The sequence below is a fragment of the Humulus lupulus genome, chromosome 1 (assembly GCF_963169125.1).
Source record: "Humulus lupulus chromosome 1, drHumLupu1.1, whole genome shotgun sequence".
In the NCBI taxonomy this organism is placed as follows: Eukaryota; Viridiplantae; Streptophyta; class Magnoliopsida; order Rosales; family Cannabaceae; genus Humulus; species Humulus lupulus.
In genome coordinates this window covers 201,013,498-201,041,274 of record NC_084793.1, presented here as the reverse complement: position 1 = coordinate 201,041,274, position 27,777 = coordinate 201,013,498, and the positions used below count along the sequence as shown (strand labels likewise).

General features: G+C 41.1%; 1 protein-coding gene across 1 annotated transcript; it reads left to right on the top strand.

The window, feature by feature from the left end:
• Positions 1–8,203: 8,203 nt before the first annotated feature.
• On the top strand, positions 8,204–8,908 carry LOC133825044 (uncharacterized). Its single transcript, XM_062258044.1, has 3 exons — positions 8,204–8,272; positions 8,506–8,615; positions 8,726–8,908. Exons 1-3 carry the CDS (start codon positions 8,234–8,236, stop codon positions 8,832–8,834), a joined length of 258 nt encoding a protein of 85 aa, XP_062114028.1. The 5' UTR covers positions 8,204–8,233; the 3' UTR covers positions 8,835–8,908.
• Positions 8,909–27,777: the final 18,869 nt, after the last annotated feature.

The window sequence follows — 27,777 nt, the reverse complement described above, 5'->3', positions numbered from 1 at the left end:
CTGTACTACCCTGGTCTCCCGGGCCCTCTGTGCCAGAGGCTCTGATCGTGGTACAGATGGATTTGCTTGGGTGTTTTGCCTCCTTGAATTGGTCCTAACTCGCCCTGTTGGGTTGTTATGAATGTTCCTTTGAATCTGCTCAGAAGGCATGGAGCTCAGGGTTGCAGTTCATATCGATCGACTTGCATGGGATCGATGGTTCCTATAAGGATTAGAAGGTTGAGTATTCCGCTAATTTTGCTCTGAAGGTATGGAGCTCGAGGTTGCAGTTCTGACAGAGCGACTGGGATTGGGTTGGTTATTCTTGTGGGACCTATAGGATCCATTTTTCCTCGATCTGCTTGTTAGCCCTAGCGAGATGTCTCCTTAATTGGGAATTTTCCATCTCGATGGCTGTCAAGTACCCTGGATTGGGATTTGGTGGGCGTGTTGTTGAGCTTCCGGTATCTTCTTGGTCCACATGTTGATTTCCATGACGCTGTTGAGCGTCTGGGCCTTTTCCATCGAAAATGGTCTTATGATGCGCCTCTTAATGACCAGGTTGTTCCATTTCGTTGTCATGCATAAACTGGGTGACCACCTGAGTGATTAAGCACTAATAAGCTCTCAATGAAAACACCAATCTGTTGACGCAGTTTTTCACCATTAGTGGATTAAGAAATCTGACAACAGATTTATTAGTGCTCTTTTTCTAAACCGTAATTAGTCAAATGAACAGTATTTCAAACACTCACACTTTAACGTGGTTCAGTGATTGAAATCCACCTAGTCCAAGAGACAATCTTAATAATCTCTTTTAAGCTCTGGAGGAAATTGCTTCTTACAATTTCAGCAGAGTTTCTATATCTCAAGAAGTAACCCATTTTCCTGTCCATTTTCCTCCTAGACAGCTTTGGGTAACTGCGTGCATAAATATGGTAAATAATCAATCAAAATAATATCCCATGAATATAGGGATAAGGTTTCCTATGGAATTTACATCCGTTATCTCGGGTAATAAATGTGTAATAAAATATGGGTATTAATGAGCGTATAAGGGATTTCCGAGTCTTTTAGGATCATTCATTGTGCGTCATGATCAGGCTTCCACGAGCTGAACACACTTCCCTCGAGCTAGATGTCGAAGAGCTAACAGAACTTGCCACAGGCCAAGATCAGAGCATCTAGAAGGCGATGTAGTCATAACGCATCTCGAACTAGGTTATTGGCGCAATAGGCGACCTGGAGATTATCTAGTTGTCGTACTACCAAGTTTGACTCGAACTTTTCACGCCAAAGTTAGCTAGATATTCTACATGTTCGCTTTCTCTATGCGCTTGTCTGTCAGCTGTACCCCGATTTGAGTGATACAGTTCGTGTTTATTTTGGGGTACAACAAGTTCATTACGATATTCTTCAATCAAGATTAATAATAATAATAATAATAATACCCGGCAAGTTCCAACCTCTCATATTAATTTAAAAATTATTACGAGGAAAAGGATATTACATTTCAGAATAACTATCACAAAGACATTTTAGATTCAATATTTGAACCATAAAAATATGTGTGTATATAAATCAAAACCCAGAAAGACATCATACGAACTTAGATCCTTCAAATTTTTCGTCGGCCATCTCAATTTATCGGTCTGCATCATCGGGGTCATCCCATTTGGCCACAGTTTTGTCGCTCACCCTTTTTTGTCTCGTCAATTAGGTCCATCACCCAAAATTCCTTCACCAACCCCAACATTGTTGTGTTGCCCTTATTCCTTCATTTTATAGTTTTCAGGTTTTTTTTCTTAGGTTAGGTTTAAAATTTCTTCTATTTTTTTTCTTTTCATATTTGGTTTTGTTGTACTCATTTTTTGAGCAAAATAAAATGATCACGTGCATGGAATATCGAACAAGCTGGTCTTATTTAATAGAGAGACCAGCTCGGGTTTCTTGTACGAACACTAGTTCTTGTGATCTTAATCAAGCAGGTTGGGAGCTAGGAAAGTTGTTCTTTTGAAGAGAGTAATGTTTAAGGAAATGTCTATAATGCGCATTAATTACACCAACTCACAAAGATCATGACAGTTGGACAATCACTGTAAGAATGATATTAACTTAATTTTATCCCTTATTTAAATTGCTTGAATATTATACATTGATTGGGTCAACCCCAAATCATGGGAAGTTACCACATTTCTTGGATGTTTAATTGTACATGGCTGCCTATAACTAGGTAAGAGCCATATTCTCCAAGGACGTCCGGTTCGATTCTTGAGAGAAAACTGTGTCATTTTGTACTCATACAGTTTGCAAGAAATTTTAGTGAAGAATTCTCTGATTCTTGAGAGCTCATATAAATAAAATTAACTCGTGGAGGTAACATTTATTCATAATTCGAACCACATAAAATTCTCACATTATTTTGTTTTTCCTCGTTTGTTCTTTATTTCATTGTTGGTCAAAACGCGACCAACAGGATTTATATAATAGTTGTATTATATATATATATATAACGTTTATGCATTAGTTAATGTGGTTTTGATATTTTTATTTTTTGTATAAGTTTTTACTGAAAAAATAATTTATAGTAGTTATTGGATTTAATTTAAATTTATTAGGTTTTTCAAATTTTAAAATTATACTATAAGTCATTGTTTATAATATTCTAATACGGAATTAATATTAATAAATAAAAACAATTTGGATTAATCAAATTTTGGCTTATCAACATCTAATGGTGCAACTAAACTTGCATGTAAACTACTAAGTATTAAATTAGTTAAAACTTGGTAACTCACACCATAATGAAGGTAATAGTTTTTATAGGTATTTAAGATAACCAATTTTATGTAAAAAGTGTTTTAGTAAAGTTGGATGAATGTAATGGGTAATTATTTAGATCACATTAATTATAGAAACAGACTCTTTTATATTTATGATTTTTGTATTTAATTACATCTATAGGGTTATTAATAAACTAGTAATTAATTTATAATTAATTGATTAGTTTAATAAAACACATTTAATTTTAAAATAGTAAGTGGGAGAAGGTGAACATCTCAATGTGACCTATGGTCTCCATTATTAGCACAACGCCGTGAGATATGAATAGGGCCTTGAGGAAGCATTGTTTTCGTCCCTCTAAGGAAGGTTTCTAGACATATCAACACCAATGTTGGCTTTTTACGAAGATAGGAGGAAGTGATGTATTTTAGGCTTGAGCAACCCTAATAAGGCGGCACTCGCTAAGTTAAGTCATGAAATCTGAAATAATGGGTTACACTTATAAAGATGTACTTAAGCTTTTGCGGTGGATAATTGCATCTTTACCAAACCAGCGGTACTTTATATTTAAAAGAGAAAATAAAGAGTTATTTTAAGCTTTAAATTATAAAGATAAGATTGTCTTATAAGCTATCTGAATTTAACTTGATCGAACCTAAGGTAGCACTTTATTTGTTGGGTAGTTTCATCGTGGAAAATTAAATGTTAAATTTTGTGTTTTAATTGTTGCATTCATGCATCATGTTTACTTTCCAAAACATTGATATTTTTTCAATGATAATATTATTATTTCTTATTTTATTTCTGTTAAAATGTCTCAAAAACAACTGCAATGTAGTGGTTGAACTTAATGATGAAAATATAGTATTTTGGAGACATGATATGGATATATATTATTGTTTAGAGAGAATTTCATGGAGGTTGTTAAAACACACCAATAGATGCTTCAATGATTGATCAGTTTGAGTACGCCAAGTGGTTAAGAATAAATCATATGGATAGGTATTATTTACTCCAATCAGTGAATATAGAGACCAAAAATACTCTACAAAACCTTAAATCTACATATGATATATGGGAGGCCATCCATGCTACGTATGGACACATATATGATAAGTGGTTTTATGATAATGAAATCCTATCGGCCAAGCATGAAATGATTGCTAAATTTATGAAGAATAAGAAAGGTAAATATGATTTATTTGTTCTTATAACTAAGTGGAAAGAGATTTGTCATTCTGAGATCTTAACTCAGGGTCCACTAACGATGTTTATTCTTCTCTGTAGATGGATGAAGGTTGCTTATGGAGATCATGAAGTGGAAAAGAGGAAAATCGTCTAGTTCAAGAAAGCATTAAAGAAAGTCCATTTATTTATAAATTCTTTAGTTTTATTAAAATAAAACTTTATTGTTGTTTCACTACACCAAATACCTCTTTCTATAATACATTATTATAAGCTAATTGGAAAAGTATTATAATAGGTAAACTACAAAGTTAGAAAGCTATAAAGTTAAAATGGAGGGAAACAAAAAGTAATGGTTGGGTAAAGTTAAAATGGAGGGAAATGAAAAACAAAACAAAAACAAACACAAAATATTCTCATCAGCTCTCATCAAAAAGAAAAAGAAAAAGAAAGGCCCTTTTAACGCTTTAGGGTTAGCCAATTTCCACTTCTCTTCCCTCCAATGCACAGCAGGAAGGCAGCGCCACCATCACGCTCAGCCACGGGAAGGCAGTGCCACCACCATCTTCACGGGAAGTCGTAACCCTCCGACAGCTCGAGGTGGCTCTCTTTCTCTTTCTCTGTCGCTCACTCTTTCTTTCACTCATAACTCTCTCCTTCGCACTTTCTCTGTTTGTTGCAGGTGTGCGGCGAGATGGTGGGGGCTCGCGGCTTTGGGCGTCCGGCAGGGAGGTCGACGAGGTCCTCTCTACAGCCAACGTTTAAGAGATCCTGCCCTCCCAAACACGTCCTCACCACCAAACCTAGACCATCACCCGATTCAACCCCCATCTTCGTCTCCCTCCCTCCCTCCATCTCTCTCTCTCTAAATATATATATGTTTCACTTTACCTGCTCATCTCTCAAAATTTTCCAAACCCCTTTTGGTTTTTTAATTCTTAAGTTTTCTACTTTGTTTTTTGTTGTCCATTCATTACTGTTACCTGTTCTATTATCATTTTTGTTGTATAACTTCATCTTTTGCTTTTCTGGGTTCTTGTTGATCTCAATTGGCTTTTGTTGATTTTTTTTCCTGGGCTTTTTTTTTTCTTTTCGTGAACCCTCCCTGACCTACTTTGAATCATCGTTAAGAAATTTGGTGCTTATCGAGCTCTATGGTTCTTTTTCAGAGGTTGGTATGGTATAATGTTTGTGGTCACTAATGGAACCAATTGAAATTGCAGCCAAGAACGGTTACTATGGTAGTCTGGTACCAATGGTCAGAGATGCTTTTATCTTTGCTGATTTGGTTCGGATCGATTGCCAAGGTCTTGAGAGGAGTGATTACAAAAAAATAGGCTGCAAAGTAAGGGTAAATTGCATCCTTTAATTAACATGCCTTTCACATAAATACTTGCATGTTATCTTTACATAATTTCAATGCTATCTTTATATGATTTCAACCCATGTTTGTTTCTAACCTTCATATAGAAGTCACATGTAGGATTAAGATAAAACAAGGTGATTTAATTCCCACTTTCCATTTAGTTTATGGAATACTGAACTGCCTAATCCACTCATATGTATGTATTTGTGAGTTATCTTTCTTTTCTTATTCATTAATTTGTAAATGGAAACACTGCTTTAATTTATTTTAGAAGTACGAAAAACATAAAAAAGAGTAAAATTGGTGTTGCCTGTCAACATCAAAATGTTGTCCTGTGAATTATTTCCACTGCTACGTCCCTTGCCATTATTTTGAGCGTATTCATATTTCTAACTGTACCCAGGTATCATAACTTTGCTTTCCATTTTTCATCCCAATTCATTTGTTAAATATTTGTAAGAAGAAAGTTACATGTTAGAGATAAGCATGATGACGCACTTGCTCCTAGTCTTCATTTTAGTTAAAACTCTATTCTACGATTTTTATTTAATGAATTTAGTCATTTACATTATTGTGGAAATGGGCCACTAAACTTTACGGTACTCTCTCTCATATTTTTTTATATCTTGAGCTTTTTTTATTTAATTCGATATTGTTGCAGGATCTGGTGCCTTGCATACCAGTAACATTTGATAAGGAGCAGATTGTGGTTTGGAGGGGAAGGGAATATAAGCCTCCAGAGGATGGATACTTTGCTACAGATCAGGGATCAGCAGATGACTTAAATATGATTTATGCTGCAGCTGAACATGAAAGTGATGTAGATGACAATGGCAGCTAGCTGTAGTATATATTTTTTAATCTCTAAAGTAGTGTTGTAATATAATTCTATGCATTCACTATTTACAATTCTGTGTTTTCACTGTTTCTCTTACTCTCTGATTGTTCTTTCCCCTTTAATTACTGAAAAAAATGATGAATGTCGTAGTAGAAGCTCTGATTGTTCTTTCCCCTTTAATTTTGTGTTTTCACTGTTTCTCTTACTCTCTGATTGTTCTTTCCCCTTACTCTCTGACAATGTGATTTTAATTTGGATTTGGAACAGTTTTTCTTATCTGCTTTTATTTCCATTGTGAAGGTTTTTGATTGCCGAATTTGTGGTGATCCAAACTCAGTACTTCGTTTTGCCTTCATTGAGTTCACTGATGAAGGTAATTTTGTCCTTATAACATCATTACTGGTCTGTCATTGTGAAAGGGCCTTTAGATCAGTTATGAATGCTAGGACATTTTGATCAATTTCAGTTTTATATCTGATTAACAGAAGGCGCAAGGGCTGCTTTGAGTCTCGCAGGGACAATGCTTGGATTTTACCGTGTTAGAGTACTACCCTTTAAGACAACTATTGCACCAGTTAACCCAACATTTTTGCCAAGGGTATAGAGCATTACTGTTATGACTATTGCCTTTTTTTAACTCTGGAATGCATCAGTCATTTCCATTTTATAATCTATCAATTGAGTACTGTTTTTCATTGCAGGCTGAAGATGAACGCGAGATGTGTGCAAGAACCATTTATTGTACAAATATTGACAAAAGGTGATTTTCTTGTAGTCTGTAGTTGAAAATGACCCAGAGCAATTATCTATGGAATTTCTTACACGTTTATTCGGTTTGTCTTGTGTAGGTTGCTCAAGCTGATGTTAAACTCTTTTTTGAATCAGTCTGTGGAGAGGTTGGTGCTTTTTCCAACACTTTCTCTTTCTTTTATAATTATAAAATCCTTGATACCATTTGTGAGGGGCTAGTGTGTTCCATATCTCTTTAGCCTCTTCCTCCAATGTTCCTCTTAAAGGAAAAAGTGTCTCTGGATTCGTTGTGTGAAAAGATGAAGTTTTTGGGTTGTTATGTGGGTTAGGAATAATAAAGTATTCAGCCATTTTGTTTCTTTGATCTGTTGATAGTTGTTTTTTGTTTTCAAAATAATAAATTAAGCTGGGTTTTGGGTGATTTTGGGGTTTTCAGACCTGAAACAGTAGAGATCCTCTCATTCTTGTTGTGCTGCATACATACACACCACTTCAAGATCACACACTTTCTGATTAAGCACAAAACTCATAACACAATAAATATTGTTACTAAAACAGATATGAAAAATCAAACATGTAGAAATGAAAATGACACAGCTGGTTTCCACTATAATCAATTATGAAAATGTTTTCCCCAGTTTTTCTCAGTTTTAACCTGTTCCTAAATTTTTGTTTTAGTCTCTCTAGCTCTTAATTTCCATCTCTCAGAACTATAGTACTAAATTTCTAATTTAGATTATTTAGGAACCAGTTGAAATGATAGTAGAATTCTTCTATGGTGTATAATTTCATTAAACTTCTGTTCATGAAGAAGTTTATCGAAATTATACACCATAGAAGTTTAGCAAGCCATGAGAGTAGAATGAGCAAAAAAAATTAAAAATGCAGTTTTATATTAAACAAAGAAAGCTGATAATGATAGCTATGTAATGCTCACCTTGATAAAGCAGGGTTGAGTTCTAATACTTTCATCTTAATACAGTTGATAATTATCTATTTAAGGTTAAATAGTATTTGCTATGATATTCTTTCTTCTACCAATGAGTTTCAATAATACAATTTGGCTTGCTAAATGAGTACTAGAAGGCTAGAAGTCAGCATCTTTAGGTGTAGAGTTTTCAACCAATTTCATATGCTAGAGAACTATTTATAATCAGTATCTTTGAATGTTTATGCAACTAAATTATTTGGCTACCATAATTTAGTAGAGCAGCATTGTTATTAGTATTAAGCTGTTGAAATAATGTTTATTTTAGTATTTTAGTAGTTGAATTTAAGATAGAATGAGCGGAAATGATGGACATACAAAGGAGGGGGATGAGAAGATTAAGATGCACACTCATTCTTACTGTTGTCTAGACTATGCACAGGTGTCTTTTCTTTATGCATTCGTGTCTGAATAAACATCAATGGTTTTGAAGATACAGTTGGATCATTAAATTTTGATAGCATGTTGAGTGTTTTGTTATGATTGGCCTGGGAATAGTGACTGTTTTTAGTTTAACACATTTTGGCTTGTTAACTTGTTTTTCCAGCTTACTAATAGTTGTTCAAATATTGCCTTTCATATTTTGGAAAAGGCCTAAAGCAACAATTGTTTCAGATATATGATGTGGTTAGGTACAGACTGCATCGTATGAAGAAAAAACTGAAAGATGAATTGGAAGACAAGAACACAGTTCAGGAATATATATGCCCCAATTGCAATAGAAGGTTTTTAACCTTGTTTTTGTTTTCAAATAGTTGGTTCAAATGTCTGATATAATCATTTACATGAGTAGAATTTAAATTTATCCAATAATGTTTTGGTGTCAAATTTGTAGGTATACTGCATTGGATGCCTGGCGGTTAATTTCTATGATGGACGAATATTTTCACTGTGAAATGTGTGATGGGGAACTTGTGGGTGAGAGTGATAAGCTTGTTGCTTAAGAAGGAGGAGATGGAGATGATAATGCAAGGAGGTGAAGGCGTGAAAAGTTAAAGGACATGCTCCAAAAGATGGAGGTTCATTTTATATAATTTTCATTGTTCTATATATATTTTTGTTCTGCTGTGATGCTTATGTGTGTGTAGATGATTAATTGTACTATGTATCTTGTATTTAGTTTTTTCATGCAACTGTTTACTCTTTTCTTTTTTGGGGGGTGATTCTCTATATGTTTGCATGCATTTGTGGATCTGAACAAATGGGAAACTCTAAACAAGTTAGTAGTCTGTGCTTGCTGCTTATGATTCTCTTAAAAAGAATGTTGTTTTGTGAAGGTCCATCCAGTTAAGAAACTTATAGGTAATATAGGTACTGGTAGATATGTCGAAAATGAGTCATAATGAAATTGGTATCCATTAGTGATTGCTTTAGAAAGATTTACAGTTTATCTATTTTTTCTCTAGGAGTAATTATATTCCTTTTCTTTGTGTTATTGCTTACGTATCCATTTTTTTTTCTGACTGGTCATGGTCATGTGTCTGCATAAGTGGTATATGTGTTTCCTGAAGAAAAATTGCTTGTATATGTTATTTTTTCATATTTGTCCTTTTTTCTATAGAAAAAACACGAACCAGAGAAAAGAGAAAAACCCAGAACTTTTCTGTGCATGTTTTCTAAACTGAAGAGACAGGATAACCCCAGTACTTTCGACTCCGTGAAAGTTTTCCTGCAACCGCTCCTTCAATCGACAATTTCATCATACCCACGAACAACATTGTGTAAGTTCACACTCTTCCTTATGTTATTTACGTGCTTCTTCTGTATCGTGAACATATTTACTAGTTTTTCACTATTCTTATAAAGATATTTGACCGATATTAGGAAAACCCATGATCCGAAGTATTGTAATGCAATCAAAATCATGGTTTTAGACCCAATTTTCTTAGTGTAAAAATGCAAAAATGGGGTTTTTCTGGTCAGGGAGAGTTTCGTGTAGCCTACGTAATAGAGGTTTTTGATTTAGGGTTTTAAATGTACGAATCCCAATAATATCACCTTTTTGGGTAACTGACAGCTTTTCCCCTGAAAATCTGGGATCCTTAAAACTGATATCCATTTCCCCCATTTCTCGTGTGAGTACACGCTCAAAGCCCAAACTTTTCAATAGTTTGGGACTCACCTTCGAGATCATCCTACCCTTTTGAGACTTCAGTCTTGATTGAGGTATGTTCGTGATCTCGGACTTTCGAGCTCAAATCACCAAAACTATCTTTTCTATAATTTTCTGCATGCCTGTCCCTCACCCTTTTCTTTCTTGCTAGATGTCACAGAACTCTAAGAATCGGTGGGGGTCAGAGCTCGCAATCCCCTATTCTCCATCAACTCCTAGCCCATAATCACCGTTCACTCGGAACCCATGCCTAGTACGCGAGCACTGGGAGAGGTGCGAACAAGAAGACATCCGAGATCACTTCCGACGCCAGATAGACGAGGTCGAGGAGAAGAAGAGGAAAATACTCTGGGTCGCAGTCTACCCAGATCCAGATCCCGAGATCAGATTCGTCCCTCTCGATCATAAACTCAAAGTCACCATCGCTTTCGAGCCTGGTGTTCTTTCATTCTCTTTGATGGGAGATCCTTCGAGCCACCCTTCTACCTCACAAGCTGCTTCAATTCCGACCACAAGGGAGGAATTCTTCGAGGTCGAACACTACTGGAGCTCAGTCACATCTACGAGCCAAATATCCGACCTACTAGCCTACCATGTCTTGAAACTCTCAAGTGCTCTAATGTGTCATCCTGCGACCTCAAGCGAGTAGAGCTGCTTTGCCTCGGGAGATGGCAATCCCGACAACAAAATCAAGCTCGTCACATGGAGTCACGAGCACATGAGGGCAAGGGCTCTGCTCCCCCTGATCTCTTACTTCAAGGACTTTCTACACTTTTTTGGACTCACTCCCTTCCAACTCCATACCAACTCTTACAAGGTCCTCTTGGCCCTTAAATCGTTATATCACGAGCTGAGGTGGGAAGGACCCTCACCTCAAGAGATTTTATCTCTTTTTCCTCAAGGGCAATCCCTCTCGAGCTAGGGGAGGAGAATACTTCTACTACCTCTCAAGCTATCCTAAGGAGAAGAAGCTCTTCGGGGACATGCCCAACCATCCCTTGAATTTCAAGCTCGCATTCTTCAGGATTGATGGCCTCGCCCCTTCAAAGTTTTACTCCTTCTAACACATTCATAAGTGCTCTTAAGCCTAACCTTCTTTCTTTTTCAACAAATCATAAGGCTTGGAATTCTAATGTTAAACTGTTTCTACAGCCAACTACCACCGTCCCACTCCTACCGACTTGATGGTGGAACATAAGGCAGCTTTGTCCCAACTTCCTTATGGACTTCGATCACTGTCGTATCTTCTCCATGAAGAGTGACTTCGAGCCTGCGGCCTTTTGGAGGAAGGCTAGTCAACTGATGACTCAGCCTACCGTAAATACTTATGGTGAGATCACATGTCGCTTCCTACCGATAAGCTTCCTCCCAAGAGGAGGTCTTCAAGCTCGCAGGCTTGCTCCCCTGTTGCTCACCATAATGATCGTCCTGCTTCGGGAAATGAAGCTCAACACGAAGCTTCACCGAGCTCAAGCAGTGGAGGTAAAGTTGTGCTTAGCTCAAAAATGTGGTCACATTCCTTAAGCACAAACCCGACACCTTAATCCTTTTCCCCGACCCTAAGGATAATTTTTACGTTTGGTCCTGGGTAGATTATAGGGTGCATAGGTTTGATAGTTGGCTAGGTCCGTTTCAAACAATGTATAGTCTAAATGAAGTCTGGGACGGGGTTGTCGTTCAATACGAGACCAATATATATAGGGACCTCTCGAGGCTAACCCCTATTATAGAGAAGGGACTCCCAAGCATCCTCGAAGGATAGAGGAATTACTTGGTTGCTAAGCTCAAGCTCGATAGAGAGTACCAGTTAGGTTTCTTTTCTCCTTATTTTTGCTTCTTTTAGTGGCTTAGGCTCGTACACTAAACTATAACTTTGTGTATTTTGCAAGCGATATGGACTCCGACCTGGACAACGTGCTCAGCCGTCGTTCGAGACCCAAGGGAAGCAAATGCCCACGGGCATCTTAAAGAGGGGGGCGTCCCTTGAAAGTCCTGAAGAAATCTGAGGTGACTCCTCCAGCCTCAGATATTCAAGGCTCAAACCAGATGACCGTCCCTATATCCAAGGCCAGGGTCACTACTGAAGCTGAGCCAGTGGCCTCCTCCAATCCAAGCTCCCCAACAACCTACTTTGGCCCCAAAGAAACAAATCCCCACCCGGGAACATCTTCCATCGATCTCGACCCATGTCCCCGAATATGTGGTCGATCAAGCCATGAGATCTCATGGAGTCAGTTTGGGCTCAAAAGTCTTATCCTGAGTCAGCCAAAGTCTTAGCAACCTAGTGCTCCCTAATGGCAGTTTCTTACCTTCTGTCACGACACAAATACCATCTTCTACAAGGGCAGCGAGCTCTTTGCCTCGGTAAGTCATTTTACTCTAACGTTGCTTATACAGACTTATCTTGTATGCTTAATAGCTCATATATGTTTTTTTATATAGGCTTTCGCTTTGTTCGTTCACCATAATTTCAAGTTGAACAACAAAGTTTCTGCGAGCTGAGCCTACGCTCAAGAGTCCAAGAACCTCCAGTTAAAGCTTGTTGATGAGCTCAAAGTTGCGTCGCTGAAGGTAACCGAACTCGAATCGAGGCGTGAGGCTGCCTTGGAATCCGCCCAAGAAGTGTCCGACCTCGCGTCAACAATGGCGGTGACTTTGAAAGAAGTCGAGGCCAAGAACTACGAGTTCAAGGAGAAGGCTCCAAAATCAAGGAACTTCAAGAAGTCAACGCCAAACTGGAGGAGGACAAGAAAGCAACCTTCGAGATAATCGAAGGTGAGAAGGCTCGCTTTCTCGAGGAGTTCAAGAAAAAGAAGGATCATGCCGTTGACATGGCGATGTATCGTATATGGGTCAACAATCCTGAGCTTGACACCAGTTTCTTGGATACCCTCGAGGCCGAGTTTATTGAGAGATGGCAGGCTCGCCTGGATGAAGAAGATGCCATGGCTGAGGGCGAAGAGACAGTGGGAGCGTCCGGAGCTGCCGAGGGGGGAATGTGCCTTCTCCGTGAGGGCGAAGTCATGGGCTGTGTCCCATTATTTTTGTAATATTTTATTAATTTATATGTGCCCTTAGGGCGAAGTCTAGAGCTATTTTTTACTAAACATTTAACCTTTATGCAAATAGTTTCTGGCTCGAAAATCTTTTTATGCATTTGACTTTGTTTTTTAGCTTCTTGTCTTAATATATGCTTTACATTTTGAGGTCGATATATTTTGGGCATGTTATAATAAAGACTTTCTTTTATATTTGTTTATGATTTATGCTCGAATTCCAAAGCACTCATCCACCGTTTGTTCGAAAATATCCATGTCAGACTTCGTTAATGTCAAGGTCGGACCTTACTTTCACCGTGTACTCGAAAGTACTTAATTGGCATGTAAGTTTAGTAGTTTAGTTATATCTTGCTTTTCTAGTCACTTTTTCTCATCCTCGAGTACCCCCTCGAGGTTGTGAGGTCGAAACTAATTTTTGCAAAATTTTCCAGCCTCGGGATCGACTTAATTTGTAGTTGGTTTATTTTTTATTCCAGCTTTCTTGCTTGTCGATTAGTTCTATCTGGTTTGTTCCAAACTAATTTGGCCCGTGTTTGGTTTGTAATCCATCCACTTATAAATTTTTTCAATCGGGTTAAGTCCAAACAGCTTTAGCTCGCGTGTTTGGTTATTACTCCCTACACTTTTGGTTCGCGTGTTTGGTTATTATTCCATACACTTTTAGTTTTAACGTCAGGCTAAGTCCATGCAATCCAGACAGCTTTAGTTCACACTTTTGGTTATTACTCCACATACTTTTAGTTCGTGTGTTTGGTTATTATTCCATACACTTTTAGTTTTAACGCCAGGTTAAGTCCAGGCAATCCAGACAGCTTTAGCTCACGTGTTTGGTTATTACTCTATATACTTTTAGTTCCTGTGTTTGGTTATTATTCCATACACTTTAAGTTTTAACGTCGGTTAAATCCAGGCAATCAAGACAGCTTTAGCTCGCGTGTTTGGTTATTACTCCATACACTTTTCATTCGCGTGTTTGGTTATTATTCCATACACTTTTAGTTCGCGTTAACATAAAATTTTATGTCGGGTTAAGGATCCAAACATTTTTATTCTATGTTATTTATTTTTTCAAACTTATGGTATGATTGTATAACACTGATGCCCCCTTAATATCCTATGAGTACGACCATAGCTTATTGAATTAAGAGAGTTTGCAAAAAATACAATATTTAATCATGAAAACAAATTTTTTGAACAAAACTTAGCGTTTTATTAAACAAGCTTGGTTACAATGAAAACATAATTTCCACATTATTGATACTAAGGTCGTAGATGCTCGCCATTCCAAGCTTGAGGAACCAACTCTCCGTTCAATCTCGCCAATTTATACACCCCAGGTCGGATGATAGACTCGATCTAGTACGGTCCTTCCCAATTAGGTCTGAGTACCACGGTAGACGGGTCTCATGTAGCTAAAAATACACGTCTTAGTACCATGTCTCCCAATCTGAATTTCCTATATCGAACCCTCTTATTGAAGTACCTTGTAGCTCGCTACTGGTATGCAACATTTTTAAATTGAGCTTCATTTCATCTTTCTTCAATGAGGTCTAGACTTTCTTCGAGCTGGGATTGGTTTGAGGCCTTATTGTACACATGGCTCCGTATTGTAGGGATTTCGACTTCGATAGGCAACATGGCATCGCACCCATACGCTAGTGAGAAGGGAGTATGCCCTGTTGAAGTCCGAGTTGTGGTTCTATAAGCCCACAAAACCTGAGGTAACTCCGCAGGCCACCTTCCCTTAGCCTCTTCTAACCTTTTCTTTATGGAGCTTCTTAGGGTTTTGTTGACTGCTTCGACCAGGCCATTTGACTGGGGATGGGTGATGGAGGAAAAGCTTTTTATTATCCCTTTTTTTTTTGTAAAAATGGGTAAACAAGTTACTGTCGAACTGGGTTCCATTGTCCGACACTATCTTTCTAGGAATCCCATATCGACAGATGATATTTTTCACCACAAAGTCTAAAACTTTTTTTGAGGTAATAGTGACCAGGGGTTCAACTTCGGTCCATTTCGTAAAATAATCGACCGTGACCACAGCGTACCTTACTCCACATTTTCCAGTTGGTAATGAGCCTATAAAGTCGACTCCCCACACTGTAAATGGCCATGGGGAGATCAACATGGTAAAATCGGTAGGTGGAACTCGTGGAATTGAAGCAAATTGCTGGCATTTATCACATTTTTGACATACTCGAACGCATCTGCCTTGACTATGGGCCAGAAATACCCCTGTCTTATCACTTTTTTGGATAGACTATGCTCCTCAGTATGATCTCCACAAAATCCTTCATGAATTTCTTCCAAAAATTTCTTCGCCTCGAGTGGAGTTACACATCAGAGTAATGGCATAGAATACCCTCTTCAATACAACCTTCCTTCCACAATAGTGTACCTCGGGACCTGATACATCAGCCTTCGAGCCTGGTTCCGGTCTGCTGGGAGACTTCCAGTTTCGAGGTAATCGATTATTGGGGTCATCCAGGTAGGTTGTGAGTCGATCATGCATACATCCTCTTCATTAGGCTCGATGATACTCGAGGTCGATAGAACTCTACCGGGATCACATTCAGTGTTTCGGCCTCGCTGGTTGTAGGGAGCCTAGCCAACGCATCTGCATTTGAATTTTGTTCTCAGGGGACTTGCTCTATAGCGTAGAATTCAATTTTTCCGAGTGCAGCTTTTTCTTTTATTAGGTACGTGGCCATTTTTATGCCACGAGCCTGATATTACCCTAAAACTTGGTTGACCACCAATTGCGAGTCGCTATAGCAGTGTATAGCATTTTCTTTGAGTTATTTGGCTATTCGAAGTCCTGCTAGTAACGCTTTGTACTCAGCCTCGTTATTTGATGCTTCGAAGTTGAACCTTAAAGCAGAGTGGAATCGATTTCCTGCTGGGGTAATCAGTATAATGCCGGCCCCCGATCCGTTTTCGCTGGAGGATCCATCGACATAAATTTTCCACAGCTCGCGGACTGAGGCTACAACTTCATCATTTGAAATTACAATACACTCAACAATGAAATCTGCCAGGGCTTGTCCCTTGATGGTTTTTCTTGGGTGGTACATGCTCTCGAATTGTCCGAGTTTGACAGCCCACTTTAACAATCTTCTGGATGCCTTTGGTTTGGACAAAACTTGTCGTAGTGGATGGTCAGTTAGCACATGAATGGGGTGTGCTTGGAAATAAGTTCAGAGCTTTCGAGAAGAATTTATCAGGCTAAGAGCCAATTTTTCCATCAACGGGTATCTTGATTCTGCTTCCAATTACCTTTTGCTGACATAGTATACAAGCTTTTGTACTTTTTTCTCTTCTCGTATGAGCACCGCACTAATGGTGTGTTCGATTATCGTGAGGTATAAATACAAAACCTCTCCCGTGATAGGTGTCGACAAGATTGGAGGATCGGCGAGGTGCTTCTTGAGGTTTTGAAATGCGAGTTCGCACTCCTCTAACAACTCGAATTTCTTGCCCCCTTCTCAAAAGGTTGAAGAAAGGAAGACAATGGTCTGTAGATTTCGAGATAAACCTACTCAATGACGCCATTCGTTCAGTTAAGCTCTGGACATCCTTGCGCTTCTGAGGTGAGGGTATTTCTATTAATGCTTAATCTTGTCTGGATTAACTTCTATCCCTCGTGCATTTACTATAAATCCAAGGAACTTTCCCGAAGACACTCCGAACGAGAACTTTTGTGGGTTAAGTTTCATGTTGTACTTTCAGAATACAGCAAAGCACTCTGGGAGATCATCAACATGGTTATCATTATGTTTCAATTTAACTAACATATTGTCAACATAAACTTCCATGTTATTTCCTATCTGCTCGGCAAGCATCCTGTTCACCAGCCTTTGGTATGTGGCTCTAGCATTTTTGAGCCTGAAAGGCATGACATTGTAACAATATAACCCTTTGTCAGTCATGAAGCTCGTGTGTTCCTGATCTGGTGCATGCATGGCATTCTTGTTATATCCAGAATAAGTGTCCATGAATGACATGATGCCATGACCTGCAGTGGCATCTACGAGCTAATCTATCCGAGGCAAGGGGAAACATTCTTTAGGGCATACCTTGTTAAGATCTGAGTAGTCGATACAGGTTCGCCATTTGCGGTTGGGTTTCAGGACCAACACTGGATTGGCAATCCAATCAGGATAAAAGACATCTCGTATGAATCGATTTGCCTTTAACCTGTCGACCTCCTCCTTGAGAGCCTTCTTTCTATCATCATCTAGGAGTCTTCATTTTTCCTGCTTCGGGGGGAAGCTTTTACCAATATTGAGCACATGACTCATGACATTTGGACTGATTCCTTCCATGTCTGAGTGAGACCATGCAAACTCATCCTGGTTTTCTCTCAAGAAGCAAATTAATTTCTACCTTGCCTTTTCATAAAGGTTCTTACCCACCTTCACCACCTTTGTAACATCTACTGCATCGAGCTTTACTTCCTTGAGCTCTTCCAAAGGTTTGAGATCGGCCCTCACATCTACCTTGGGATCGATCTCCTCATCAATTTCAAAAATGGCTCCATTTATTTCCAGGATAACCACTAGAGCTTGTGCACTTGTCTGACTTTTTCCTCTTATGGAAATGTTGTAGCACTCCCTTCCTGGGAGTTAGTCTCTCTTCAGCGTCCCGATGCCACTAGAGGTTGGGAACTTGATGGCCAAGTGCCTAACAGATGACACTGGCCCCAGACCAATCAGGGTGGGTCTCCTGAGCAGTACGTTGTAGGCTGATGGGAGGTCCACCACGACAAACTCCATCATCTTGGTTACTGAGACTGGATAGTCCCCCAAGGTTATAGGGAGTTCGATGGATCCCATACAGGCAATCCCTTCTCCTGAAAACCCGTACAACGTTGTTGCACATGCTTTCAAATTGTGAAGTGCAAGTCACATATTTTCTAGAGTGGCTTTGTAAAGGATATTCACTGAGCTCCTGCTATCAATTAAGACTCAGCGTACCCTCTTGTTTGCGAGCTGGAGAGTAATGACCAGGGGGTTGTTCTGAGGAAATTGAACATGTGTCGCATCCTCTTTGGTAAATTTTATGGGTTGAGTCTCAAACCTCTGTTGTTTTGGAGCTCGCGGCTCGGGTTTGTAAGGAGAACCGTCTCCAGTCTTGAGCTCGTTTACGTATCTTTTCTGGGTGTTCCTACCCAAACCTGCGATATGAGATCCCCCCGAGATGGTTACTACATCCTCTCCATCAATCAGTTGGGGTCTCTTATCCTCCTGAGCTCGGGAGTTATTGTGTTGTGCAGGCTGCTCGGTTACTACCCTCTGACTTGTTGATGCTTGATTGGGATTTCAATTTCTGACATATTGACCAAAATATCCCCTCGAGATCAAACCTTCGATCTCGTCCTTTAATTGGCAACACTCATCGGTTGTGTGTCCAATGTCTCTATGGAATCTATAGTATTAATTTGAGCCCCTTTACACCTTCTGATTCCTCATGGGGTCAAGTCGTCTGAACGGGACTTGGTTTTCATTGGCCAGGTAAATACTCTCCCGAGACTCATTAACCTCGGTATACACCTTGTATACAGAGAAGTATTTATCCCATTTCTTCTTTTTACCTCCATCAGCCTCGGGGTTATTCCCTTCATTCTTCTTTCTTTTAGAAGGGTTATCCCCAGAGGGTTTTGAAGTTGACGGGTTCGCCGAGGTCGAGGCAGAGTTCACGTTTGTCATTGTAGTTATGAACGGAGAGGTCAAGTTCAGTGCCAACCTCGCCTCTTCTACATTGAAAAATCTCTGGGCCCTTCGATTGAACTTGGTTAATGACCTGATAGGTTTACTTTGTAAATCTTCCCAAAGGGGACATCCTGGAAAAATACCTGCCCTAACGGCCATCAGGTGGCCACTATCATCGACATTTTGAGCTCGGGCCACTTCTAGGTTACACCTCGTGAGGTAACTCTTTAATGACTCATCTTGCTGTTGTCGGACATTGGTTAAGGCTGAGGCCTCGGGCCTGATGCCAACCATATCCTTAAATTGCTTCTTAAAGTCTCTAGCTAATTGATCCCAGGATGAGATCGAATGTCTTCTAAACTTCTCAAACCAGTTTTTTGCTGGTCCTGTAACTGTGGCTGGGAACAGCATACATCTGAGCTCGTAGCCAACATTGTTGGCTCGCATGATGGTGTTGAAGGTACTCAAATGACTCTACAAGTCTGAGTTTCCATCAAATGGTGGGACATGGGGTACTCTAAGTCCTTGAGGAAATGGAGTGCTGGAGATATGCGGGGCAAAAGGCTCAAGCTCCTCATCAAACTCTTCAGCCTTGTCCTTATTACTCTCGTCTTGCAGGAGCCTGAATGCTCTTTCTAAATGGTCAATCCTTTCCTAGACTAAATCCACTGGGGATCGAGCTTGGACCTAAGGGGGCTGGTTATCATTAATAAAACCTCCAGCTCCATGTCTTGGTATAAGGTTATATGTTGGATGTTTACGGCCATTCAGATGGTCACGTAAATCAAGGTTCGGGGGATTATCTCGCCCACGGTTATGGTTTAGATGATCCCACAGATCAGGGTGATTCCCTCGATTCCCTGTATGCCTTGCTTAGTGTTATAAATTCTTACGGACCAAGTGTAGTCCGAGCTTTCACTTACGTAACTTGTATCCCTCTCTGGAGGCGTGGCTTATTGATTACGAGGTGGGTCCCCTGCTGGCCTTCTTGTTCCAGCAATTTTTGATCTTGACATTTCGCTTCCCAAAGGCTGAAGAGCTCTACGATTTCAGGTAGCCTCCCTTTCGTTCCCCTGTCTAGGTCTGGCCTGTCGATTTCCATCTCGACTGCCGCTACGAGATGGCCTCTGTGGTGCAGGACGTGGGACCTCTCCGACTGGCGAGGGGTGTCTTATTGGTGATGGCAGATGCCTTATGGGTGATGGTGGTTGTCTCCCATTGTTGGGCCTAGATGGCCAAGAATTTTCCTGGACAAGCTCTAGGTTGTTTCTTGCAGTATCAGGATTCGGATTCCGATCCACTGGAGAGGCTAGGTTATTACTCGTTCCTGTAGGCAATTATGCAATCGGGTTAATAGTGGCCCAGCCCAAGTACTCCTCCGAGGCCTTGGTTGATTCGGTTGCGATGCCTGTTCTGCCCTCCTAGCGGTCGTGCTCCCATGGGGACATCCTTTGGGTTTCCGTGGAGGTGCCTAGGCATCAGTAGCCTGTCTAGCTAATTCCTCATTGCGTTTAGTCGCCTCTGCCAACTGTTTGTGCAGCTGGCAATTTTCAAATTCCACGATAGGTACATATCTTCCAGGGTTGTAGTATAAATCTTCATCAAGTCTAGGTGCAGATGGCCCTCGAGAATTGGATGAATCACTCCTCTCTTTAGGGTCTAGGTCTACCATAGGCTCCTCAGGTATCTGGGGCAACGATCGCCCACCAGTACTAGGGTTGTTTGCAGCAGCCATTGATGATTCAGGAGGTTTTCTGATTAAATAGGCTCACATCTTGTGTAATGGCTCTCAATGAAAGCACCAAACTGTTGACGCAGTTTTTCGTCAACTTAGAAATGAAAAGCGATTAAACGAAATACCAGAAGAGACAAACAATAAAAGACACGATTTTTACATGGTTCAGCAGTTAAAATCTGCCTAGTCCACGAGTCAGTGTTATTCAACTTTTGGAATTCTCTCAAAGCTTTTATGGAAGCAGTTTTACAGAGTCTTCCCCATACCCATTTTTCTCTCTCTCCACAAATGAATTGTTCCATGCTATTTATAGAGTGGTTTGCAGAATATCTCCCCTCACATTTTGGGGAGTTATTATTCAAATCACCAATTAAATATAATTAAATGCATATAATTATACAATACACGTATAAATCCCTTGATATTCGGGATTTTACAACAGATTACAACTAACCCCTTATATATAGGGATTTTAAAACAATAACTATGTTCATACTGGGCTATCGACCTCAAATAATTGAATGCCTCCGAGATCGACTGACCATCACTAGCTTGCTACCTTGATTAACCTTGGTCTTAACAAGAGATATTGTTGAGATCACACCTTCCCGAGCTCACAACGCCTGGGCTCAAGCCATCTTGCCTGATGGCAAAAATTAAACCAGGAAATTTATACAAGTGTTGAACCCCTGTCATTGTAACTTTGAGCTCGGCTTGTAACCTCGGAACACCTTTGAGAGACCACGTAGCTCTGAGTTGACCAATCCTGACGTCGTCGTTTTAGTACTCAGTGAGACCATCCTTGACTCTCTCATTAATGTCGATTGTATGACAAATTTTCTTATTTCAAGCTTACACCTTACGAGCCTTCGCTTCAAGATCGAAAATTCTATTCTCGAATTTTGGGTGTAACATCTACATTTACTTTTATTATTGGTCATTAAGTTGTAAACTTATTTATCTATCATCTTGTCCATTGTACCTTTTTGCATAGAGTTGTATTTTGGTTTTACCATTTCTATTGAGCAATAAAATATATTCTCTAACACTTATGTATTTGAGGATTGGTCTGAAAGATCAGGGTGTGAGATCTCAGAACACTAGATAGGAAGTTTTTTGATTTATAAAAAAAGAGTCAAGGACACTTGATAGGCTACAAGAGGTAATCCCTGATCTATTTGTATGTGATTTAATATTTATATATGTATATGACCCTAGCTTGTATTAATATTTATTAAAATGGGTCCATATATTCTGTTGTGTACCTTTGATTTAATCATTTAATACCAGCATTTAATGCATTGGGCTACATTGAATAGAGACCACGGCCCAGGCGAGATATGTGGGGCCCACTGCAGAAAGGTATCTTCTTTATGGGGAACATGCCCCAGGTACTGTCAGGGCGTGCGCGCATTTTTCCATGTTAGACAGCTTAGTGGGAATGTGAATTGTTGATCGTACAATTGACAGAGTTGTGGACGGATCACCAAAAAGGTTGCCAGATGATCCTCTGGCATTGGATGACACCTGGCGTCTACCTTAGGTCTGAGAAATAAAACCTCAAACTTGGGGGATGACTAAGGGAGGAAAGCTATTTCTGACGTTGTTTCACCTAGAGAACCCCCAGCTCTGAGAGCAGACCTCGAAGGGTAATCTACCTTGAAGGTACTCACGGCCTACCAGCTGGCACTAACAGGCGGATTCACCTAGAAGAAACCTCGCCCCAGAGAGAGACCTTGGGGGGTAACATACCCTGAAGATGTCTGCTAATGTCAGAGCCAGTCACTGTGAGTTGCCACGTGTCGGGAGGTGAAAATACAGACAACATTTTCCCCCTAACTCTCTACTCACCCTTGGCCAGTGGAGATTTAGATTAGGAGTGATTTGAAAAAATTGAGGGAAAAACGTTTAGGCTTTCCTCTGACATTACTCTGAAAATCAAACCCATGTGCTAACATCCCATTGCTAGGCCTGTCAATCTGTGCATTTAATGAGGGGTCAACTCCACGATCTCAAACGTCCACTCCGTACCTGAGGCATCTTTTCCAAAAGAATAATGATCACTATCTGTGCCACCTTTTCCCTAACTGTTGGATTACCCTTGTTGTTTTATCAGGGTAAACAATCTGACGGTCGCGGGGAGGTTTTTTTCCCCCTAAGCTCTATTGGGTATAAAATCCAAAGAACCATTCTTCAGCCTCCCAGTGTAGCCATATGAAAAATCAAACCCTCACAGAACCCTATCTTCTCTCTTTCCTTTCCCATACCTTCAACCATTTTCCCTAGCAGCTCTGAACGATTGGCATGAATCATCCTACTTCTGGACAAATGCCTGGCGATAATTCAAAGTTAGGACTCACCTCAGCACCTATCTGTGCTTCATTTTGAGTAAGTGCCTTTGACCTGCCTTTCTATTTTTGTGTATGTTTGATAATTTAGGATGGATGCTTAGGAACGTCAATGGTATGGCATTTGAGATGTTTTTTTTGGTTTTCACGAGCCATTTTAGGCACATTTCGATATTAGGAACGTTCAAAATGGCCCTCAAAACATTTTATGTCACTTTTGCATTTCTGACCTACGATCAGAATCTTGGGAATTCCCAGATTCCGGTAAGTTCATCACCTTCGGCCTGTCCTTAGGAGCTGAGGACACCCCACATTTCCAAAAACTATCATCTTCTCTCTAAGCAGTATCCTTAGAGTCATCCGTGTTTTGGCCATCTTTCCTTCGGTCAGAATACTAACTGCTTGGTTTTTGTCTCAGATGTTCGAGGAACTTCAACACTTGCACGAGCACAGTTTCTACCTCTTTGACCAAGAAATCTCTGACTTGGTCGGTGAACAAGGTGCGTCCAGGGATGGTGGAAGGGAAGTCCAAGAACCAGCCAGGGAGTTGGTCGTTCGTGCCAACAGCCTAGTGGCAGAGAGGCCTGAAATGCCCAGCTGCACGGGGTTGACCGTGGAAGAATTTAACAGAGCCCCGATTCCACACCCTACTCAGACGTACAAGGGTGATGGGTTTGAAGCAGAGGATTTTCATACCCTGCTCTGACATCCCAACGCCTTGGAGGCCATCATGAGGCACTACACGGTCGACAACAAGTGTCTCATGCATCTTTGTTGAGAGTCTGAGAGGGCGCACCGTAGCGTCAATGACCTTGGCCCCTGGAGCCAGGCCCACCTGATGGTTGGGGCCACCCTACCCCTAAAACAGTACTTCGTAAACTTTTTGAAGTTCGTTGGGATAGGTCCTTTCCAACTCCCCCCCCCCCCCCCCAATGCCTACAGGGTGCTTGCGGGGATGTAATTCTTATATTGGAAGCAAAAATGGCCCGAGCCTTCACCGACGGAGATCCTATATTTCTACAACTTCTGCACCACCTCGAGGAAGAAGAAACCCAACCGAGATAGGTACTGTGCTCTAGCGAAGTATGTTGCCTCGTCTCTCTACTACAAGGCTCATCGCCACAACGAGAACTATTCTTGGGACTTCAAAGACACCTTTTTCTTCACGAACGGTTTTCTGGCTCGTAACAATCCGACCCCAATCCTCGACTTCTCCAGGGTTAGTGAGTATCTTCCCAATCGTTTTATTTTTCATGTTTTCAGGGTTCTTTTGTGTTATGCACTTAGCCATTTTTCTAAATAGGCCCCTTCCATCGGACTTATTACGTCTAACTCTTCGAGGATCATCTTCAGCCAATGAAATCTCTCCCCGACCAAGATTTGGACCTTAGCCTCCTAGTGACGGAAGCCAATGTCATTGGGTCGGGGCTCCTCAACACGGGACAAAGAATCAGCAACATTGAGCTGATTAAGCACTGCCAGCCCAAAAAGTCTCGGGAGTTAGCATCCCATCACATTAACTACATTGATGGGCAAGCTCAGGCAATTTTGCACCAGCAGCTTGCGAAGGAACGGTTGGAGAAAATGTGCACCGTAGAAGAAGCTCGAGAAGCCTAGGAGGATCGGGGGCTCGAGGAAGAGCTTCAGACAGGGATGGAGGTCTTTCACTTTGCTCTAGGTAAACTACTCCCCACTCTAAACTATGCTCCCCGTGTAGAGGATAGGATAAGTCCCGAGCATGTTTGGACCTCTCCTGCTCTCCTTAACTGTGGCCAGATTTCACATCGGTGTTGGACTAGGGAAGAGCTTCAAGACTATCTAGACCTGATAAACGTATACCTCCACCATCCGAGGAGGCAGCTACCTCCTCGGAGCTTTATACCCTTAGACCGAGTGACATCTTTCAACTCAAACTGGTTCTGCCAATATGGCACCAACCTGAGTTGCGAGACTTATGATAAGATAAGGCACCGCCAATGCCTACACCGAGACTCAACTCATGGTGGGCCTTCGAGGAGCCTTCATTACTGCGTTACATTATTGTAGAATATGCACTAACCATTCATTTGTTCTTGCAGATCATGTGGGACTAGTTGATATTGCTCGATCCGCCTTGAGACTGGGAGCATCCTCGAGCTCTTCGGTTGCTGGGGGGCCATCGCATTCCTAGGAGAATTCAGAACCCTCTCCACTAGCCAACAGCCAGAGAATTCCTACTCCCCCTGTGGGAGTTCCTGCGATGGACTTTCCCCCGGTCTTGGAGATCCTTTCCTCACCTGCTCAAGACAAAGTGGTCCAATGCTCAAACCAAGAGGTGGTGGCACCCCGTGCCCGTCTTACGGTGTACCCCGAGAGGTATGAGGGGACCCTGCTGGAGCAATATGAGAGGATGCTTCAGCATTTCAAAGCAAGGATGGAAGAAGGCAATAAGGTTCTCCACGAGACCGCGAAGGCCCTTCGCCAACTAAAGCCTCCAAGAGAGAGACCGATTGTTCCTCCGATAGGTCGGGCTGAGATGGAGACCCTATTCTCCGCAAGCTAGGGGAGGTTGTCGCCCCTCTCGCCATCGAGCTCCTTCAAGGGGTTAGCTTCACCATGTGTGAGCTGACCACCCGCATTTTTTCCCAATTGGGCGACAACAATGAGGCTTCTCTCATGGCTTCATGTCGGTTCGCCTCTATCTGGGTAAGTCATTAATTCTCTATGTTCCACTTTATTCCAACAATGCTTGAGCTAATCTTTTTCTTTTTTCCAGTCTGCCTTGGCTTGCCAACACTTGGGGGATATCATCGTGGAGAAATCCTATCAACTTCAGCAATCCCAGGACAATGTGCCCTCCCTTAAGGAAAAGCTTCGGAGCCCCCAAGAAGAGCTTGCTCAAGTTCAAGTTTCCCTAGAAGCCGAGCAAAAACACTCTTGGGAGCTTGAAGAGGCTGTCCAAAAGGCCACCAAAGGCATGCAACGGGCCCAAAAGGATGCCAAGAAGGCCACGAGCAAGGTTACACAAGGGGTCCTTGAAAACTCCCAGCTTTAGGAGCAGATTAAGGAGGCTACTAACCAGGCCGAACTTGGTGAGAGGAAAGCCCTCGAAGCCATGGAGATGAATAATTCTTCTCAGCGTCAGGAGGACAATCTTAAGAAGGAAGTCGAGACTATCGCCGAGGACACCATCTACGTGGCCTAGTACCACAACCAAGATATGAGCTTTGATTTTACTGGAGAGCCCGAGAAGTATAAACTCCTCTTTGAAGAACGTCTCCGAGCAACCCAAGCTGCGGAAGCTGCTCTAGTTGTTGGGGTAACCCAAGAGACTTAAACGGCCGAGGCAACCCAATCTTACGAGGCGACCGCCTTTGCCGAGGTGGCTCAAGTAGTCAAGAAAACTCCAACTACCGAGGCAGTCAAAGCTACGATCCACCAGGCAGGGAGTGCCCCGAGGACAGACCCGATAATCGACCTAGTGGAGGAGGTCCCCAAGGACAGTTGAAGGCCGAGTCCCCGAGTAGCTGTCATCATTTATGTTTTTACTAATGCATGTTTTTATTTTGTACAGACTATAATGCATTTCCTTTAAATGGGTTTTTATCCCCCTGATGCAATCAACTTCTCTCAATACTTAGGCAATTTTTATGCGCTTAGTTTTATTCTGTAGGCACGCGGTCCTCAAGAGTAACTTTAACGTTGTCAAATGGTCATTTAACGGGGTCTTACGTCCCCAAGTTCCAACGACTCACGACGGGGCTTGCCCGTGGTACTTAGAGCATGAGGACTTTCCTTTAGTTCATCGTAACATTGCATTCTCGAGAACAAGAACCTTAGGTCCTGTTTTATTTGGTTTGGTTCTATAAGCACTCAAACCATTTTAAACACTTGACTTGGTTCTATAAATTCAACATGACTTGATCGCCACAAGAACACGAACTCAAACCGTTTTAAATATTTGATTTGGTTCTATAAATTCAACGCAAGATGATTGCCATGAGAACAAGAACTCAAACCATTTTAAATATTTAATTTGGTTCTATAAATTCAACATAACATGATTGCCATGAGAACAAGAACTCAAACCATTTTAAATATTTGATTTGGTTCTGTAAATTCAACGTAGAATTACTGCCACGAGAACAAGAACTCAAAATCATTTGTAGGTGTTTTCCCATGCTCAGAGTCCTCAAATTAACTTGTCGTCCTCCTGTGTCCCCGTAATCCAAAGACTCAAGTTTTAGGAGTTCTTGCACACCAACTGCCTGCCCTCGAGTAAGCCATACCCAGAAGGTCAATTAGAGGCTTTAACTTTGCCCCTCGAGCATATATCTCGGGGCTTCCATTTTCCTTTCAAGATCATCTCAAAACGCTGCGAGCTCGACATCCTCGGGAGGTGATGTTAATCTGTACTAGCACTACTAAGGGTTACTTTTAGGGTGTACTCTTCCAATTATATAGCTCAGATCTCGAGCGCAATGTTCACGGGGGGTGTCCGAGTACAAATGACTCGGGCATCTGTTCGCATCACAAAGATTAGGATTTGTGTATTACTCCTCGGGTGCGGCTGTCCTCGGGAGGTAACCTGAATCTCAAAGTTCGCGTTACTGAGTTTTAAAGTTGGGTTTTCTCCAAGTTTTTTAGCTATGGGATCACATGACACTAGGGGTGCTTCACTCATTGAATAGCTAAGCTCCCAATGTCATGGACTTCCCGACTCTATAATATTTGAGGCGTTTGGAGGGCTTGAGCATAACTCATCTGGCGCAGTGTCCACGGGAGGCATCCCAAGTCTGCCCTGGGACAAAGTACAGAGTACTTGGTCTTCCGTTCGCATCTCGAGACGAAAGACTTGGTCAAAGATCCTCGGGCACCATGTCCACAGGAGATAACAATAATCTATTCTCGCACTACTAAGATTGTCTAATTTTTAGGTGCT